The sequence below is a fragment of the Ammospiza nelsoni genome, chromosome 29, assembly GCF_027579445.1.
Source record: "Ammospiza nelsoni isolate bAmmNel1 chromosome 29, bAmmNel1.pri, whole genome shotgun sequence".
Classification (NCBI taxonomy): domain Eukaryota; kingdom Metazoa; phylum Chordata; class Aves; order Passeriformes; family Passerellidae; genus Ammospiza; species Ammospiza nelsoni.
This window is the reverse complement of record NC_080661.1, coordinates 4233720-4253509: the sequence shown is the minus strand read 5'-3', so window position 1 is coordinate 4253509 and position 19790 is coordinate 4233720. Positions and strand designations below refer to the sequence as shown.

At 54.6% G+C, this 19790-nt stretch overlaps 1 protein-coding gene across 1 annotated transcript; it reads right to left on the bottom strand.

Moving 5' to 3' along the window:
• Window positions 1-11370: 11370 nt before the first annotated feature.
• LOC132085223 (Fc receptor-like protein 2) lies at window positions 11371-19126 on the bottom strand. The gene is given in 15 exon segments (XM_059490589.1): window positions 11371-11423; window positions 11925-12042; window positions 12044-12074; window positions 14033-14156; window positions 15711-15760; window positions 15836-15857; window positions 16424-16510; window positions 16590-16892; window positions 16982-17251; window positions 17754-17867; window positions 17870-18007; window positions 18256-18373; window positions 18375-18478; window positions 18567-18587; window positions 19096-19126. Coding segments are annotated over 15 exon segments (1584 nt in total).
• Between the last annotated feature and the right edge of the window lie 664 nt (window positions 19127-19790).

The following is a 19790-nucleotide window of genomic DNA, read 5'->3' as shown; positions in this document are numbered from 1 at the left end:
AGGCAGCTGAATCATCTCTCCTCTCCCTACCCAAACCTCATCTGCCCTTCATAGGTCTCTGCCCCCTCCTTTGTTGACAGCAACAAAGCAAAGTGAAAAACAGAGGCTTTGTTACAAAAAGCACCTGCTTCCATAGAGACTTGCTAAGAAAATTACACGAGACAAAGATGGAAATGAGAGAGGAAAACACAAGGGCTTGTCCTTGTGCATCGAGTGATGCCTCAGCTGCCTGCAGAGCCAGCAGCCCCCACCCTCCTGGAGGGGTGAGGGTGGCTGAGGGTGACAAGCCCCCAGCCCATCCTCAGTGGCCACAGGAGCTCCTGGCACCCCCATGGAGACGTTCCCAGCCAGCCCCCTCCAGAGATCAGCAGTGAACAAGAGCCTGGCTGTAAAATGGCAATGAAAAAGACAGGAAAACATCTCCCTAAAGGAGAGGATGGAAGGAGAAGCTGGGAAACTGTGAGGGATTCAGGCAGGGCAGGGCCAGCCTGTGTGGCAGGCTCAGAGTGCCACCCCAGCACTGCAGTGCTGGAAGGAACAACCCAGACATTGGTAAAGCATACCAGGGCACGCAGACAGGGAATTAAATGGATAAGATGCTGTTAGACCATGGTGTTTTCTTCAGCAAAGTCAAGGAAACTCCAGGAGAGCAATACCAGGCAGGGCTGGTGCTGGTGTGACATTCCTGGGCCATCTCTCTATGACATTTTGGGCCATCTCTGTGGCATTCCTGGGCCATCTCTGTGTGACATTCCTGGGCCATCTCTGTGGCATTCCTGGCCACTTCCCTTCATCTTCCAGCACCCGGAGCACTGTGACAACCCAGATGTGACCACACAGAGCTCAGGTGACTGCTGGGTGCACCTGGATTGTCTGTGCAGAGATTTTTAGGTTCCATGGCAATCCCTGCAGCCATGGGAAGTGTCCCCCTGGCCAACACAAGGCCCCAGCAGCCAGGCAGGCATGCAAAGTGATGCCTTGGGAAGGCTGAGCTGGAACAGAGGCTGGACAGAGCTAAAGAATAAAGTAGGGATTTATTAAAAGGCCTCAATGGATCCACCTTGGGCAGCACAAGAGCCCAGCCAGGGCTGCACCCAAGATGAAGCAAAATGGTCACAAAATGGACAACAGGTCACGGGGTCTGTCACTTTTGCAAGTTCTGCTCCATTTGTACATTAGGGTTAATTGTCCAATTCCAGCTTTAGCCCAAGTCCCATTCTTCTTGTTTTTCTGTCTCCAGCCCATGTTGTTTGTGCTCCTGGGCCTGAGATTTGTGTTGGGGAAGACGAAACAGGAAAGCCTTGTCAATATGATTGCCTGGCAAAAGACTTTGAGAATATAGAAACTATAAGCGAGATTGAAATGAAAGCAAGCTCTGAGATACCTTAATTAGTGAACAACTGGAGAACAATGGTGTGGCTGGCTGAAGGTGATCCCCTTTTGATGGAAAAACACCCTCTGCTTGCAGACAGCTCCAAGGGTCCGAGCAGACCCCACAGCTTGGCAGAAGGGGCCCAAAGAGGAGTTTTTAGGGTTTAAAATGTAACACAGTGTGGTAATGTAATGATTCTTATAGGCTGTATGTAAATGCTGTTGGATTTGTATCTTGTATTAGGTCGGTTAGTGAGAACTGGAATATTCAGCACAGAAAAAGATTTATGGTATTGTAACGGGAACTTCACTCTCTTACCCCTTTTACTCTCTTTACCCTTTTACTCTCTTTACCCTTTTACTCTCTTACCCTCTCATCCTCTCTACCCCTCTCTTCTTTCGGGCCTGCTCTGAGCTGTGGCTGGCAGCTCCCAGCAGGGCCCTGCACCCAGGCCCTTTGCAATAAACCACAAATTCCATGACCTGGCTTCAGAGATCTCTGCTCTTCATCCATCCCGACCCTCCCACCCACCACTGCTCCTACACATTTGGATCATTTGTCCTTGGTGCCCAGCTATAGCAGGAATTGTTTTGTCTCCCTGTTCTGTGCACAGAGCTCACCATCCCCTGATGTGAAGCTCAGACCCACACACTAAAGCAGCACAGAACCTGAAAAATACAAAAGCTCAAGCCTGAGGCATGAAAAGAGCCCCATGCCAGGACAGCTCAATGTGCACTGGCCAGGCAAGGCAGGAGCCACTGCCTGCATGGTGAGAGAGCTGCCTGCAAGCATCCAAGAGCATGTTCTGTTCCCTGCACTGCTGAGAGCTCACATGGTCAGGGATCTCGTGCTCAGAGCCAGGGCTGGGATGCTCAGGGCTCAGTATCCCCTCCAGGACAGTCTCCTTCTCCCATCAGTGGAGCTGCTTGTGCCTCCATGAAACAGGATTTGCTTCCTCCACCCTGAGCTGACACGTTTCAGGGAGCAAAGGCTGTCTCCTTCTCCTGTGCATGCAGATGGCCTCTGCCCCAGGATCCCTGTTCCCCACTGAGAGGCAGGCTGTTGTCACGTGGCTGCACAATGGGCAGGAGGTGGCCTGGGGTCCCCTCCTGGAGCTCAGGGACATCGATGTGGGACATTTGGGCACCTACCAGTGCGTGGCCACCAACCAGCTGGGACAGGACGGGCACCGCGTGTTCCGGGCACACAGCCCTGAGCAGTCCCTGGAGGTGACACCTGGCTCACCCTGGGTCACAGGTGGGGTCACATGGGGTCACCAGGGAGTGCAGAAACCCTGGGGTGATGGGTGACCCTGATGTCCCCCTCTGTTTCTTGCAGTGGCCACAGGGATCGGCGGGGCCATTTTGTTCCTGCTCCTGCTCATGGCTGTCATTGTGGCCTGGGACCTTTGGCACCATGTGGGTGGGTGACAATTGGGGGACAGGGGACATGGAGAGAGGTGGGAAGGCTCCCAGAGAAGGGGGGCCCCAGGGCAGAACCGACAGCCCCTGACTTGGGAGGGGCTGAGCCCCAGTGACCATGGCTCAGAGCCCTGGGGAGCTGTTGGAGGGTCCTGCAGGGATGTTGGGGGCTCTATCAGGGGTCCCCCTCCTGCCAGGCTCGAGGATCTGGGGGCTCAGGGTGTTGGTGCAAGTGGGGTGGGTCAGGGATACTGGGGGGGCCTGGGGAGAATTGTGTGTCTGGTGGTGGTTCAGCATTTCCAAGGGTGGATGGGGGACCCTGGGTCTCCAAAGTCACCTGTCCAGTTTTCTTTGCAGATGCCAGGAAGCACCAGGAAAGGTGAGTGCAGGCTCCAGACATGATACACCTTTTACCCAAACCCCCAGCACCTCCCATTCCCTTCCACACACCCCCTTATTCCCACAGGGCCCCCCGAGACCCCCTGGCACCCCCAGTGGAGGATCCTCAGGCGATGTACATGGAGCTGCAAAGGGAACCGTGGGAACCCAGTGACACCTATGACAATCTACACCAAAAGTTGTGATGCTCTGGGAAGCGGGAGGCACTGGGTGACACTGGGGGTGCTCCCTCCATGGCTCCTGTGGTTGCCCATCCTTCCAAGGGAGGTGGTCATGAGTCAGGGGGAGGCTACACAGGGCACCCTGTGCTCCCCATTTCCTCTCCCTGTACCCCCAAGGGCTCCCCCATCTCTTTGCTCGTACCTGCAGGGGCTCCCCAGCCCCATCCAAGTGCCCAAGTACCCTCAGGGACTGCCCCATTCTCTCCCCACAGTGCTTGCAGTACACCCAGAGCTTCCACATTCCCCCTCCCACTACCCCTCTCCCATCCCGCTGTAAAAGGGGGAGTCAGGGAAAATTCTTGCTGAAAGGTTTTTCCGATGAAAATGAAGGACAAACATGGCAATATTATATCTGAGAACTGTTTCTTGATAAAGGAGGGTAAGTGTTCTTACCGAAGGGGGACAGAAGGGAGTAGAAAGGGAAAAGGATAGAGAGAGAAACAGAAGACAGGGACAGCGTTATTGCAAGGAGCCCGGGCGCTCTGTGGGCATCAGCTGGGCAGATGGAGTGTGTGTGCTGCAAGCCAGGGTGAGCCCACATGGCTTTTGTGAGTGGCTGGGCGTGATTTCCAAGGACGGCACCTGCGTGTCTCTGGCATGGGTGAGCGATGGCTGCAGGCTGGCTGCTGCGGGCTGGCTGCGGGCTGGTGCTGCGGCGCTGGTGGCTCTGGGCTGGCTGCCGCGGGCTGGGGCTGCGGTGGGCAGGTGCAGCAGGCTCGGGGCTGTGGGCAGCATGGGAAACGCGGCAGAGGCGGCGTGTGGGTGCAGGCAGCATCCTCTCCATTGGGGAAAGCAATGAAGGAACGTCCAGAACGAGCAGGAATGAGCTGCCTTGGGGAAGCAGTGAAGCAGGGAAGAACAGGTGCAGACAGGGAAGAAGGACCACCGGGAGGAAAAGGTGAGGGGGGTCAAGTACCAGTGATATTTTTCCTGATGTCCAGGAGGAATGATTCATCTCACTCCATCTTATCAGAAGGCTAATTAATTATTTTATTATACTGTATTATTCTGTATTATATTACATTACATATAAACTGAATCTGCCAAGCACTCAACTGCACTCCACTGCACACAATCTCATGACTTTCAGCTGACAATCCCAACACACACACACCTGGATTCAACTGGTCAGTGAATCAAAACACTCACACCAGAATCCAATTACCAATTCCCTTCAGGTAAAGAATCGTCCACAATGCAATCCACTTGTGAAAAACACAGGAGCAGTAAATGAGATGAGAATTGTTTGGATCATTCTTCGCTTCTCTCATTGCTTCTCCCAGGTTCAGAGAATGCAAATCCCATAGGGGAGGAGGGCCAAGCCAACCATCTGAGCGAGCCCCTGATCCCTCCAGGAAACCCAAAGCAAAACACTCCTGTTGTGTCACAGTTTGCTGCTTTTATTTGCAAAGGCTCCTCTCATAGCCCGATTTCCCTGGTGCTTTTTCCCAGACACTTTTCCCGGGCATCTGTCCCACCAGGCAGTGGTGGGACTGAAGCTTTCACTCCCCTGATTCTCTGTTGCATGAAGCCTCACCAGGGAGAGCGTTCCAAGCACATGTACAACCCACAGAGTCATTTTTCACCTCATGTGTAGCACATGTTGAGACATAAATCCAAACCAGATTTGTTCCTCTTAATCCCCATGTGCTTAGTGGCTCTGCAGTCCCCCTCCCAGTGCTCCCACTAAGGTGGCTCACTGGTGCCGATCCCAGTTCCAAGGTGGCACAGAACCTGGTTCCCTGCTCCTGGGACAAAAATGCAGCTCTTTGGTTAACCTGGCAGATATTGTGTTTCTTTGTTCAGCTTTGTCAAGGAAGGTGAACAAGGTGGTAACCTTCCTTGGAATGGGCAATATGACCCCCTTCTCTCTGAACTACTGTAACTTTGAAATTATGGGGCTTTTAGGCAAAGATGTGGGAACAGGAATAACAGTTCTTTAGTGGTATGTATTGTGAGAAACAAGTTAATAGAAGTTGACTTTTTCTGGACATTATACGAATTGATATTACACTATTGATTATTTGGTTGGTTAAATATTGTGATGTTGTTGGGACAGTGATGTGTATTGTGGAGTGGCTGATGTTGTGGTGGCCATCCAAGGGTGGGGCCCAGCCATGGCCCAGCCCCACTGCACAGGGATGGCCATTGCCCAGCCCTGCTCTGCCCAGCCCCAGGTGGCAGCCAGCACCTGAGGGTCCCCCCCGACCCCTTGGCTTTGATTCTGGCAGCTTTAGAGCTGCTGCAAAGGTGAGAATTCTGTGGGGGAATTCCTGTATATTCCCCGGATATAATGGAGGTAGTGTGGAAAACATCTCATTCACCAGCGGGGTCGGGATCTGGAATTCTTCTATTGGGAAAAACAGAGCTGCTGGCAAAGGCTGGGAGATCCTGGGATCTGGGAATCTTTCACTGGGAAGAGCAGAGCTGCTGGCAAAGCGTGAGGATGAAGCAGAATTCCCATCACGCCAACACAGATAAGCAAGGGCCTCATGACACGGAAAACATTCCAGGGTTCCTGTTCTGACAGGGATTGAGTCATTTTCCACCAGGATTTGGGAAAATTCCCTGACTTGGGGTCTGTCAGGGGAATTCACTGTGAGGAGGTGGGCAAGGAGCATCCTGGAGATGGAGACCCCTCAGAATGGATGGGGTGCATGAAGGATCCGAGAAATTCCAGAGGGAAGGGGAGGGGAGGGAAAAGGGGGAGAAAGGGGAAAGAGAGAAAGAAAGAATGGGAAGAGGAATCAGCTGGCGATCAAAGGGATCTTAGCTTCCACTTCCAATCCATTTCCTAAATTTTCCAAGGTTAAAGACCCCTCAGAGCTTCTGGACAAGGAAATTCCCACTGCCTGTTCCTGGGGTGAATTCCCAGCAGTGCCTTTGGTGAGCAGAACACCGACAATGTGCCGAGCCAGCAGCTCCCACTGCAGTGCAGAGACCATTCCAGACCTTTCCAAGGCAGAGCTGACTTCTCCCATCCCACAAAATGGAAACTGAGCCCATGGAGAGAGGGACAGTCCAACCTCCTAAGGGAAAAGCCTTTGGCCTCACCCATGAATGTTGGGAAGACACCAATTCCAGAGGTTATTCCATCAAAACCTGACACCTTCCCAGTGCTGCACCTGTTCCAGAGGTTTCCCTGCAGCAGGAATGAGTCTGGTGGGATCCAGGATGCCCCAGTCCTGCCCACCCTACCTAAATCCGGCCATTTTCCCACTCAGAGTTAGGGATAAATCCCTTTTTCCTCCATTCTGTCCTTCCTCAAACAGCTCCAGAGCTTCTCTTCCTGGTGGATTGGTGATGATCGACATTCCGGGCATTAGTCAAGAGCTCAATTAGCTCCCATTGTCTGTCCCTGCAGATTCCAGAGTATTCCAGAGCCTGGAATGGCACAAGGAGGAGCTGGATGCTGGATCTGGGAGGGAAGGATGGAAAAAGGACATGGAGCATTTGTTGGTGTTGGATAAGGACGGGGAAGAGTGGACTTTTTATGGAAAACACACTTGGATGGGTGATCTCCAGGGTTTTCCAGGATAGGGATGAGCTGTGGAGTGCCAGAGCCACAAGTGAGTGTCCACATCCCAAATATCCCCCATAAATCCCAGCAGGAATCCCTCAGGAGCAGAACAACCTCCTTGCTTCAGGCTCTTCCTCCCCAAAAATTCCCCTCCACGGGGCCGGTCTGCTGGGAATTCCACAAGGTGGGAAGGAAATCCTGCACGGAATCAACACCCTGAACATCCCAAATCCACCCAGGCAGCTCCTCCCGGAGCTCCAGGGCCTGGATTCTGGGGAGTTCCCTCTGGAGGAACCGAGATGGCCGGGAGAGTGGATTTCCCACCCCGATCCCGCTGCTCCTGTGAAAGGAAGGGAAATCAGAGCTATTTTGGGACTCCTGGGTTATTTTTCCTCCTCCAGGAATTCCAGGAGTTGGGATTTTCACAGAGCTGAGGAAAATGAGGGGGCTTTCATGCTGCCAGAACAGGGATGGGACTCAGGAATTTTGGGGTGGTTTCTGCAGAAAAAGATGGGAATGCTGGGCTGTGGGAACTGGGTAATCTTGGAATAATGAAAAATAGGGATATTGGAATATGGGGACATTGAGTTATGGGAATATTGGTATATTGGAATATAGGCAAATAGGAATACAGCAGTGTTGGAATACTGGGATATTGAAATAGTAAAATACTGGAATATCAAAATACGGGAATATTGAAATATTGGAAGGCAGGATTATTAAAAAACCTGAAATATAGGAATATTGGAATAATGATATATTGGAACACAGGAATACTGAAATATTGAAATATAGGAATCTTGAAATATTGGTACACAGGAATACTTAAAAATAGGAATATTGAAATACTGGGATGCAAGGCTATTGGAAAATTGGAATACTAGAATATTGAAATATTGGAAAACAGAGCTGTTGGGAAATTGAAATACCGGAATGCATGAACACTGGATTATGGAAATATTGGGATACGGGAATACTGGTGGAATATTGAATATTAGGATACATAAATATTGGAATATTGAATATTGGGATACATAAATACTGGAATAGGGCAAGAGCCAACCTGGCAGCCCTACGGGACAGAGGGACTAATTAAAGCCACCACTCCCAGGAAATAAACGGATAAACCAAGAGGAAATTCCAAATCCTTCCACCTCTCATAGGGATACCAGGATTGAGAGACCACAAGCAAACCCCCTTCATTAACACTCATTAATCCCAGGGCTTAATTTTTTCACACATCATCCTCCAGTCCTCACCTGGGACCGGCCACTGAACCCCAAAATTCCAGCACCAAGCTCCAAACCTCTCTCTCATGCCAAACCCAGCTTTCTTAATGTTCCCCTAAACACTCAAAAAGGAGGGAAAATTTCATCCCAGTGCCCACAAAACCCTCCCCCCCTCAGCCTGGGAACGCTGCTCCCCCAATTGGCACATCCAGAATTTCTCCTGCTCCCCGCGCTTCTCCTGCACTGAAAAATCAAAGAATCGGGAATTTAGGTCAGCTGGACAGAGCCACATCCCAGCTGGGATTTCTGCGGGATTCACCGGCCATGGGCAGGTCCTGACAGCTCCTCACACCCCTTGGACTTCCAGAACTGCCAGCAAAACATTCCTGCAGCTCAGAAATCCCTGGAATTAATCAGTAATTGGACTTAACTGACCCAGAGTGAAGTGCGACAGTGGGAGGATCTGGAGGGATCCCTGAAAACCAAACCCACGCTGGGGTTTGCGGGATTTCAGCAACAAAGTTTAGGGACTTTTTTTGGGGAAAGGAAGATGAGTTTCCACACAGCAGGAATATATTCCCATGGGAAAATGTTTTCTGGGGCAAAGTTACAATTTTGGGTGTGAAAAAGCAGCAGCTGGAGAACACAAGAACCAGGAATGGGAGGGAAGTGTCAGCAGGTTGGAATCCAAGGGGTTTATCCCTAAAAATGCTCCTTTGCCCTCCCCAGGATGGTCCTCACACTGAAATCCGAGGGGTTTATCCCTAAAAATGCCACCTGCCCTTCCTAGGAGTCTCTACGTTGAAATCCAAGGGATTTATCTCTAGAAACTCTCCCCAACTTTCACAAGAGGCTCCCCATGTTGGAATCCAAGTGTTCCCCCTTGAGAGGCTCCTGTAAGACCCCCCCCAAAACCCCCAGCGAGAGTTATGGGGCTCAGTCTGGGCTCAGCCCCACCTCAGAACCCCCCAAATTCCCCTCAAGGGCTCATGATGGCCTCAGCAAGGCACCCTCAGCCTCCTCAAGACCCCCCTTTCGGAGACCCTAAACCTCACCAAGGGATCCTCTGCCCCCTTGGCGCCTCCTCAGGAGCCCCCCCAAATTCCCACTAAGGGCTGGGGGTCTCAACCCCTTCTCACGCCCTCACCAAGGGATCGTCATCCCCCTCACGACCTCCCAGGGGACCCTCAGAGCCCCCAATACCCCCAAACCTCACCAAAGGGCCCTCAGGCTCCTCAGGATTCCCCCCAAATCTCCAGCTGTAAGAGCGTCTGTAGGAGTGACGGGGGTCACGCACGGTCAGGACAGATGGAGACAAGAGATCTCTGCAGTCAGGTCGTGGAACTTGTGGTTTATTGCAAAGGGCGTGGGTGCAGGGCCCTGCTTGCAGCTGCCGGCCACAGCTCGGAGCAGGCCCAAGAGAAGAGAGGCTTAAAGTGTAAGAGAGTTAAAGACAAAGCTTTAAGAGCGGAGAGCATGTAGAAAGGAGGGGGTGAAGAAGTACAGAGGAGAAGACGAAGAAGTGAGCAAGAAAAGAGAGGAAGCACGAAGTTCCCGTTACAATACAATAAATCATCTTCAGTGTTGAATATTCAGATTCTCATCAACCAATCTACTACAGCATGCATATCCTATAACATTTCCATACAACCTACAAGAATCACTACATTACCATACTGTGTTACATTTTAAACTCTAAATCTTACTCTTTGGGCCCTATCTGCCAAGCTGCAGGGTCTGCTCTGACCCTTGGACCTGCCTGCTTGCAGAGGGTATTGTTTCATCAAGAGGGGATTACCTTTGGCTGGCCACATCATTGTTTTCCAGTTGTACACTAACTAAGGGATTTCAAAACTTGCTTTCATTTCAATCTCGCTTATAGTTTCATATTCTCAAAATCTTTTGCCAGGCAATCATATTTATAAGGCTTTCCTGTTCCATCCTCCCCAACACCCAGCAAGGGCTGGGGGTCCCAGTCTCTCCTCATTACATGATCCTCAGCCCACTCACGACCCCCCAAAACCCCCCAATGGCCAGGGGTCCCAATCCCCCTCATGACCCCCTCCCCCAAGGCCCCGCAGAGCCCCTCAGCACCCCAACACCGCACCAAGGGCTCAGTGTCCCCTCAGCCCGGGCCCCTCAGAGCCCCCTCAGGACCCCCATTCCCGCTCCCCCGGGACTGCCCGTGTGTGTGGGGCGCGTTCCCGGGCCCGGCTGCCGGGGGGCTGTGGCTGGGCGGCCCCCCCATGCTCACACCTCCAGGATGCCGGGTCCCCCTTGCGCACCCCGGCGCGGTCGGCGGCCCCCTCTGCCCAGCACAGCGCCGACGCGCTGCAGCGGCACGTACAGCTCGCCATTGATGCTGCGTGAAATAAACAGGGCAGGAGACTTTTTCTCCTTTTAATGCCTTTGTGAAAAGTGATCAGCTCAAGGTTGGGAGGCTCGATGGGTCCTCGGGACCTCCTCCGTCATCGCTCCCAGGGGGAGTCAGAGGAGGAGAAATGTGCAACTTTGTCCCCTAGGCAGCAGAGCTGGGGGTCCTAACCCCACGAGAGCAGTGGGGTGCTTTTCTCAGCTTCCAGGTTTTGCTGTTTCGGGATCTTGGCTCCACCTGAGGTCTTTGCTCAGAGCGAGGGGCAACAAAAATTCTCAGCATCTCTGCAGGCTCGGTACTTTGCTCCTCACGTCCAGACATCACTCTGATCTCTTAATTCTGTGTTGGCTCGTTGTTTTGGGGGTCTTGTTGTTAAGTTTGGTGGAGTGGCTTCCCATGGCATGCTGGTTCTGAAGTTATTTTGCGTGCCCTCTGATGCGCCCTACCATGTCCCTTCCTCTCACTGTCTGGGGAGAAGGGCTATCGACTTAGCCACAGGCAGGGCCTTACAGATACAAAAGGAGTAGTTAACGAAAACGACAGATGATTACAATAACAAAAGAGGTAGAACTCCACCTTGGCAGCAACCGGTCCAACCTGTTCACTTTGCAACCGTTTTACAAAAAAAATGGGTAGCCTTTTTTTACTCATGACACTGCGCAGCTGCCCTCCTTCGCTCACTTACCCGCGGACGTTAAAGCCGTAACCCAACTTGGACTTGACAATGCGGATGATGCAGGGCCCACCCGGGGGTCCTTCCCCAGCCCTGTTCCGCACCCCCGGCCGCGCTTCGCCCTCCTTGTCCGCCATCTTGGCATCCGCGCACGGTGCGCGTCACGAGAACGGGCCTGCGACGCTGCCGTAGGAACCCACCCCTTCCATCCGTACTGCGGGGAGTGCTGGGAAATAGAGTCCGCGGAGTTGTCGAGCGCCATTAGCGCGCCGCGGGCCGTGGGGGGTGATGGGAAATGTAGTCAGAGAGACGCAGAGGCGGGGAGAGTGCGGCGCATGCGCTTTGGGCGTGGGAACGGGGGTGTTACCATGGGAACGGGGCTGTTGTCATGGGAAGGTGTGGGTATTGCCATGGAAACCGAGGGGCTGTTATCATGGGAACGGTTAGAGGTGGGCATGGGAATGGGGGCTACAGGTGCCATGGGCCTGGAGGTCTGTTACCGTGGGAATGGGGGGTGTAGGCATGGGAATGGGAGGGGATGGTTGCCGTGGCAACAGAAGGGTGTTGTTGCCATGGGATTAGGGGGCTGAGGGCATGGTGACAGGGGGCCGCTGACACGAGAACGGGGGACGGTTGCCATGGAGATGGGATACTGTTGCTATGAAAAAGGGGTGTGTATTGCCATGGAAACAGGGGGTGCGGTTTCCCTGGGTACCGACAGGGGGCGCTGTTTGCAGCGGTGCTGTGAAGTGACTCCCATGGGACTGAGGGAGCCCCAAAAATCCTGCGAATCCCACAACAATCTGCTCAAAAACCTTACCAGGACCCTCCTTGTTCGTTCCCGAGCTGACCAGGAAGAACTGAACTAAAAAAAAAACCCGGTTTCAACAAAACCTGCGTTTTGGGTTCAATAAGAGGGACACGGCCCCAGTGCTCTCTGGCACTGGGGTGGGGGGGAGGGTAAAGGGGAGCTCCTGGGTATACTGGGAGCACTGGAACGGGGAGCTCTGGGCAGGCCCCCATGGGATCCCCCACTCGTTGCCACCCTCCGGGCACGGGAACACGGGATCCGAGGGGGGGTGGGGGGCACACGGGGGGTACACTGGGGAAGGGACCCCCAGACCCCCCAGTGTCACAGCATGTTCTCATTGTCACGGGAGTCCCACTGTCCCTCCTGGGGTCCCGACAGCTCTGCATTGGTCATCTTTGGATCCCGAGGTGGTGCAGGGCTGGGGGAGACTTGTGGGGACCCTGAGAGTGGCACCGGTGGCACTGGGCGAGGGTGACACTCGTGAGTGACGTGTCCTTGTTCCCCCCCAAATTCTCCCACTGCCCAACAGGTGTGTCGCAGACATTTCTCCACAGAAATCCTTTTCTTTCATATTTCTGTGTCTTCGGGAGCCAGAGGCCCCCGAAGAGAAGGTAAACAATTATTATCAGCTGCTGTGGAATGCCATAGGATTCACCTTGATTGGCTCATTTTCTATGTTTATAATTAAGGGCCAATCATCAGTGCAAGCCAGGGGACTGAGTCCCTGGACACAACTTTGTTGTGGATTCTTTTCTATCTCTTCTTAGCTTAGCTAGCAGCTCTGCAAACCTCTCTCTATATTCTTTTTAGTATAACTATAATGTATTATATAATATCTTAATAAATTCAGCCTTCTGATCAAGAAACAAGATTCACCGTCTCTCTCTCACCAGCAGCGACCCACTCAGGCCGCTGTAATATCTGGTGACCCCTCGTGTCAGAGCAAAAATTAATCTGATAAGACCAGAGGAGCAAAATTGCTGCACTGGGTAAAAATCCTGTATGTGTAGCATTTGAGGGTTGCTTTGAAGTGACCTCAGAAAGTGGATTCAAGCCAGGAGCTGAAGAACCGAAGATCCTGATTTGGACAGAGTTCACAGCCAAGGCTGACCACAAAGAGAATCTTTCTTCTGGAAAACCATCAGGAAAGATGATGGAAAAGAGCAGCAGACCTGTGGAGCTGGCCAGAGCAAGCTGGACTCTTTCAAAAGGTACTGTTCACTTTTCTATCCCTGATGAACCAGCCCTTCGTAGCTTGTGGCTGTTTGTATGGCAGACCCATGCCTTGCCAGAAGAGATTCAATTCTCCCCTTCAGAGGAGAAAAATAATAGCCCTCTGGAAACATTGGTGCAGGGAAGACGGTTTCTTTTTGTCAAAAACAGATATCTATGAATTCTTTCGATGGGCAAAGCTTTTTGGGTTCTTTGCTGATGTCTTATATGCTTTAGATGCTTTTGTCTGGGAGTGCATGGACTCGATTATCCAGCGCGTCTTCAGTAAGGGACGCGTGTTGCCTTCTATCTACCCAGCATTTATAAAGCTTTTCCCTGTCCTGAAACGCAGAGCAGCTTGTTTTCAGTGGATCTCTAATTGTTATGGCCAAGCTCCGTTTCCACCACCTTTGGCAGAAGACGCGGTGGGGGAGGACATTTTTCTTCCCAGCCCCCCCTGCTTCACGGCGGGGGGGGCCGAAACTTCGCGGCGTGAAGAAGTTTTTTTTACTCTTGCTCCGGAGCATGCTCAGATGGAGCCTCCTCCTTCCCCCCCTTCTCTCTCTCCGGGGGGATGGGAGCGGCCGCTCAAGCCAGCGCCGGCCTCTCAGACTCCGCCTTCAGATATGGGGGCGGCACCGGTCTCCGAGGCTTCCTCCACGCCCTTGCTAGAGCTGTCACTCCAGGAGATCCTGTCTCCGCCTCTCCAGGAGATCCCGCCCGCGGTTGCACCGGCCTCCCTGCCCCCGCCAGAGCCTGTGTCGGAGAGGGCCGAAGAGACAGCACTTCCGCCGATTGACCTGTTGCTAAGCAACGGCGACGCTTCGCCGCTCCTCCCAGCTCCGCTGGTGCCCGTGCCGTGCCCGCCGCCGTTTTCAGAGCCCAAGGACGCAGCACCAGCGTGTTCCCGCGTGTCCCCGCCGCCTCCACAGCAGACCCCAGAGTCAGCAGCAGAAAACGGAGTTGAGCCCGCGGGACCCTCGGAGCAGCCCGCGGCGGATCCCACGCTCAGCGCGGTTCCCCCCCCGGTTCCGGCTCCCTCCCCGATGCTTCCACCGGACGTCCCAGCAGTCGCTCCGGCGGGGGGTCTCTCCTTCCGTGGAGCTGGGGCTGCCCGCCAGCTCACTGTTGTGGCAGTCCGGCTGCCGGCTTTCAAGCTCGGCGGTTTGGGGGGTGGTTTTTCGGGGATTGTCCCATGGAGGCCGCCGCCTCTCTTGTGCCCTAGCGGCGAGGGGGAGGGGGCTCCCGAAAGTTTTGCCTTTGGTCCCCAGCCCAGTGGGGGTGGTGCCGTGATGCTGTGGGAAACAAACATTCCCAGACCCGAGATGAAGATTCTCGGGGCAGCTTCTATTTCCCTGCTGCTGGCATGCCTCAGTGGTTTAGGGGAAAGGAAGCGTCTCACTACCCGTGCTGCCATTGTGCTGGCAGAAAGGTTCAGGCCTGCAGCAGGAATGCAGAGCCTTCCTCATGGGTTTGGCCTGGGATGCTGGGCTCAGGAAATTCCTGGGCCGGGCCCGCTGCGAGGCCTCTTGATGCTTCTAGGGGTTCTGGTTTGTCCTACCGGTCCGGGTCCCCCTGTGTGAGCCAGTTTTGGGGTTCCTGGTCCAGTATGGGCCAGGGCCCCCAGGGCCTTTCCTTCTCTGGCATTGCTCTGCCCGGTTGCTGCTCTTTTGCTTTTCGATCAAAAAAAAAAAAAAAAAAAAAAAAAAAAAAAAAAAAAAAAAAAATTAAATAAAAAAGATTGAAAATAGGCGGGCAGCAGCTCTGAAGTGCTGAAGCACTGAAGGGCCAGAAAAGAACATTCTAAAAATTGTTCAAATTGTTTCAAATTGTTTAAAATTGTGTTATGCTGTTTCAGGACCAAAAAGGACTCTCAGATGTCCAAAAGAAACAACTTCAGCTGATGGACTGTTCCTGAAACTCAGCTGCATGGACTTGAATTCTCTTTGCATTGTTTCTTGCAATTTTCTTATACTGTAGGATTGTTTTAGTGAATTATTAGTATTCTATATTTTATAGGTGAAGGAATTTCCTGTTCATTCCACATCAGCATTTTTCTTTTATTTTTATACAATTTAGAAAGGTGAGATGTCGCAGACATTTCTCCACAGAAATCCTTTTCTTTCATATTTCTGTGTCTTCGGGAGCCAGAGGCCCCCGAAGAGAAGGTAAACAATTATTATCAGCTGCTGTGGAATGCAATAGGATTCACCTTGATTGGCTCATTTTCTATGTTTATAATTAAGGGCCAATCACCAGTTCAAGCCAGGGGACTGAGTCCCTGGACACAACTTTGTTGTGGATTCTTTTCTATCTCTTCTTAGCTTAGCTAGCAGCTCTGCAAACCTCTCTCTATATTCTTTTTAGTATAACTATAATGTATTATATAATATCTTAATAAATTCAGCCTTCTGATCAAGAAACAAGATTCACCGTCTCTCTCTCACCAGCAGCGACCCACTCAGGCCGCTGTAATACAGGTGCTCATGATGTGGGGGTCCAGCATGGCCTCCTCCTCCGGGGGAGGCCTGGGGGATAAGGGGGGGGGGCTCAGTAGTCTGGGGAAAGGGAAAGGGGAGTCCAAGCATGAGCCCCCCACTCACCTGTCCTGGGGTTTTTTGGTGGCTGCAAGGAAAAGGGGAGGGGGTGACCAAGGGGACACCGGGACCCCTGAACCTTCCTGGACCTCGGCAACTCCAACCACACATGGGACTCACAAATCTCCACTGCAGCCCCGATCCCCAATGGACCCCTGATTCCCCCAGGACACTCTAAGAACCCCTGAAGCCCCCAGAACTTCTGCAACACCACAGGGCCCCATATTCCTCCTGGTGTCCCAAACCCTCTGAGTTCGCAGAACAGCAAACCTGGAAGGAGAGGCACCCCCTAACTCCCCCAGGACCCAAAAAGATCATCCAACATCCCTTCACAGCCCTCCAGGAGCTCCTCCAAACTCTGCAGGACCTCCCAGTGCCACACCAATGTTCTTCAAAGTCCACCCAGGGATGGCCCTGGAGCCCAACCAAGACCCTCCAAATTCCCCCCAAATCCCCCAGGACCCCCAGATGAGGTCACTGCAGGCTCAGTGTCCCCCAGCTCAGCTCAGGGACCCTGGGTGCTGCTGAACTCTGCCCCCACTCTGGGGTCTCCCCCTCACTCCAGGACCCCCATGCCCCCCCAATGTCACCCACCCTGGCGGTGCCACCAGTGACAGCCCCTGATGACAGCCAGGAGCAGGAGCAGGAACAGGAGGGTCCTGCCAACATTCACAGCCACTGCTGGGGACAGAGGGGACACATTGGGGTCATCCTGAACTGCAGGAGTCCTGAACACCCCGGTGACCCCATGTGACCCCACCTGTGACCCTGGGTGAGCCAGGTGTCACCTCCAGTGCCAGCTCAGGGCTGAGTGCCCGGAACACATGGTGCCCGTCCTGTCCCAGCTGGTTGGTGGCCACACACTGGTAGGTGCCCGAATGTCCCACGTTGATGTCCCTGAGCTCCAGGAGGGGACCCCAGGCCACCTCCTGCCCGTTGTGCAGCCAGGTGAAGGTGACAGGGGCTGAGCCCACCTGCAGTGAGCAGCACAGGGTTACATTGTCACCTGCATGTACCTGGTGTGACAGGGCACCGGGGGTGATGGTGGAATTGGCCACGGGCACTGCGGGGACACAGACAGGGCTGGCACATGGCGAGGTGGGATGGGGGTGCCATGGGTGGGGTCACCCCCAGCCCGAGGGTCCTGCTCACCCAGTACGGTGACATTCAGGGGATCACTCTTGGCCACACTGTCCCCGTCGCTGACCTGGCACCGGTACTGGCCGCTGTCATTGTCCCCAACGTGGTGCAGCTCCAGGCTGGGGCTGGTGCCCAGTGGTGTCCCCGAGCCCTCCCGGTGCCAGGAGAAGGACAGGGGACCTGTCCCCATGGCCACTGCACAGCTCAGCACCAGGCAGTCCCCAAGTGCCACCTGTTCCCCGGGGGGCTGTGCTGAAAAGGACACCCCTGAGGGCGGGACCCCTGCAGGGGGACACAGGAGGGATTGGGGACTCAGGAGGGGTGGGGGACACGGGAGGGGAAAGAGGGGGATTAGAGGGGAGCAGAGAGGATGCCAGTGAGCAGAAGGGGACCATGGGAGGCATGTTGGGACCTGGGGACAATGGCGAGACACCGTGGAAATAGGGAAAGACCCAGGCAGGGATGGGAAACCAGGCGAGAGACTGAGGAGACTCAGGGAATGATTTGGGGTTTAGAGATGGGGAGGAGGACCTAGGGAAGGAAGGGAGGCGAGAGGGTGGAGCAGGGACCTTGGAAAAGGTGGGGAATCCATGGAGGGATGGGGAGGACAAAGGGAGGGATGAGGGATCTTCGGGGGGAACTGGGCAGTCCTGGGGGAAACCAAGAGGGACTTGGGAAATTTTGGGTGAGCCAGGGAGGAGTAAAGGGAGGGATGAAGGTTTCTGGCAGAGAGGGGAAGGCCTCGGAGGATGTTGGGCTTCCCTGTCCCCATCCCTGTACTCATTGTGCACTGTCACTGTCACAGGCTTCGACTCACTCCAGTGTGACACTCCATAGCCTTTGCAGGTGCAGTGGGCACTGTGGTGCAGCTGCAGGGGGGACAGGGACAGCTCGGTCTGTCATGGGGCCCCTTCAGATGCTTCTCTCCATGGTAGAAGTGCACGTGCGTGAGGTGTTTGTTCTGCCAGCTCCGGCAGCGCAGTGTCAGTGTGTTCCCATCCAGCAGCGCCCATGCTGGCACCTGCAGCACCAGCCAGTCTGGGGGACAGAGGGGACCTGTCACACCAGGGGCATCAGGAGGGTCATGATGGCACCAGGTGACACCAGGAGCCAGCCATTGTGAGAGACAAGTCTCTTCACTCTGGGAAGCTCTTGGATGTCCTCAGAGCAGGGCACAGGCTCTAGTCACACAGGAGGTAACCCATGGAGCAGAGCCCACCCAGAGCCCTTGGGGTCACTGTGGGTGCCAGGCTGGGGGAACCCAAACCCCCCTCACCGTCTGAGACTGTCACGGGGGAGGCTGAGCCCGGTGCCGGGTCTCTCACATGTGTAGGTGCCACTTTTGGTGACAGTGAAGTGGTCTCGTCCCTCCTGCCACAAGCGCCGCTCCTCCTTGTACCAGGTTGGTGGCACCGGTGTTCCCTGAACCCTGGCAGATCAGTGTCACCCGGTCCCACAGCACCGCCGGCCTCCAGGGGGGCTCCACCAGGAGCTGGGTGGTCTGGGCACCTGCAGGTGACAGGGCACACCAGCCTGCCAGGGCCAGCGTGGGGCTGGGGACAGTGGGGTGGGGCAATGGCATCCCCCAAGGACTCACCAGCGAGGCCGAGGGTCTGGGCTGGAAGGGAGAAGGGACAGGGCTGGGTGGCAGTTGCACCGTGGGGACAGCAGCACAGGGGCACTGGGTGTGGGGACTGTCCCTAACTGTCCCCATGGGGTCAGCAGTTCTTTTGATAAAGTGCATGGGACTGGTGCCAAAGGATTTGGAGAGGCAGGGGGACACGTCTATGTCACTGCCACCCGTGCACTCATCCCCATGGCTGCATCCTCACCGGTCTTTTCCCTGTTTTGTCCATGCATCCCAGTTTCCTTGTCCCCATACCCAGAGCTTCCTGAGCCCAAAGGTGCCAGTCCCCACATTCCTGGCCCCACATCCCCATCCCTGAATTCCTGACCCCCTCTGCCTGTCCCCAAAGCTACCCTATATGCCCAGTCCCACCAAGGTCCACTGTGGGTAACATGGACTGGCACTGCTGCCATTGGGGACCTCAGGGGACCGCGCAGCCCCCCTCTGACCCCTCCCCTCCCCATCCCTGGGGTGTCAGGCCCGTGCCCAGGGCACTCACCCCACAGGAGCAGCGCCACCTTCCTGGCCATCCCGGTGTCCCCAGCCATGTGCACTGGCTGTCACTCGCTGCTGTGGCCACAGCTCCCCTGGCTGGCGGCTCTTTGGTCAAAGGGGAAGGAAGCGAGGTCACATCTCGCCCTCTTGTGTAGGTGGCCCTTGGCGGGGGCACGGGGCCCCAAGCTGGGCACAGGCTGGGGACACGGTGGGATAGTCTGGGGACATGGTGAGGGATGGTGTTGCCAGGAGTGGGGGGCTCAGGGGATGTGGGGAACCAAGGATGGGTGCCCAGGAGAATGTGGGTCCAGGGGAATTGGGGTCTCCATGCCTTGAGGGATTCAAGGATGGGGGTGCTGTGGGAACATGGTCCCCAGAGATTTGGGGTCATGGCATGTGGGTGCCAGGATTGGGGGTGCAGGGGGAAAAAGGGGACCCTCAGGAATAGGGCTTCTGTGGGAAGAAGAAGCCCATGGGATGGGATCAAGGCAATGGTGGTGCTGGGCAATGGTGGTGCTGGGATGGGGGTCCCCAGGGAGGAGAAACCAAGGCAAGGGGGGTCCCATGGTTGGGTTGCCAGGGGAAGGGAGGTGTCAGGGATGGGGAATGGCTGGATGGGCACAGGGGGCACAACTCCTCCATGGGGTGCCTCAGATTTTGGGATGAATCAGAGCCCCACACAGCCCCCCAGTGCTTATG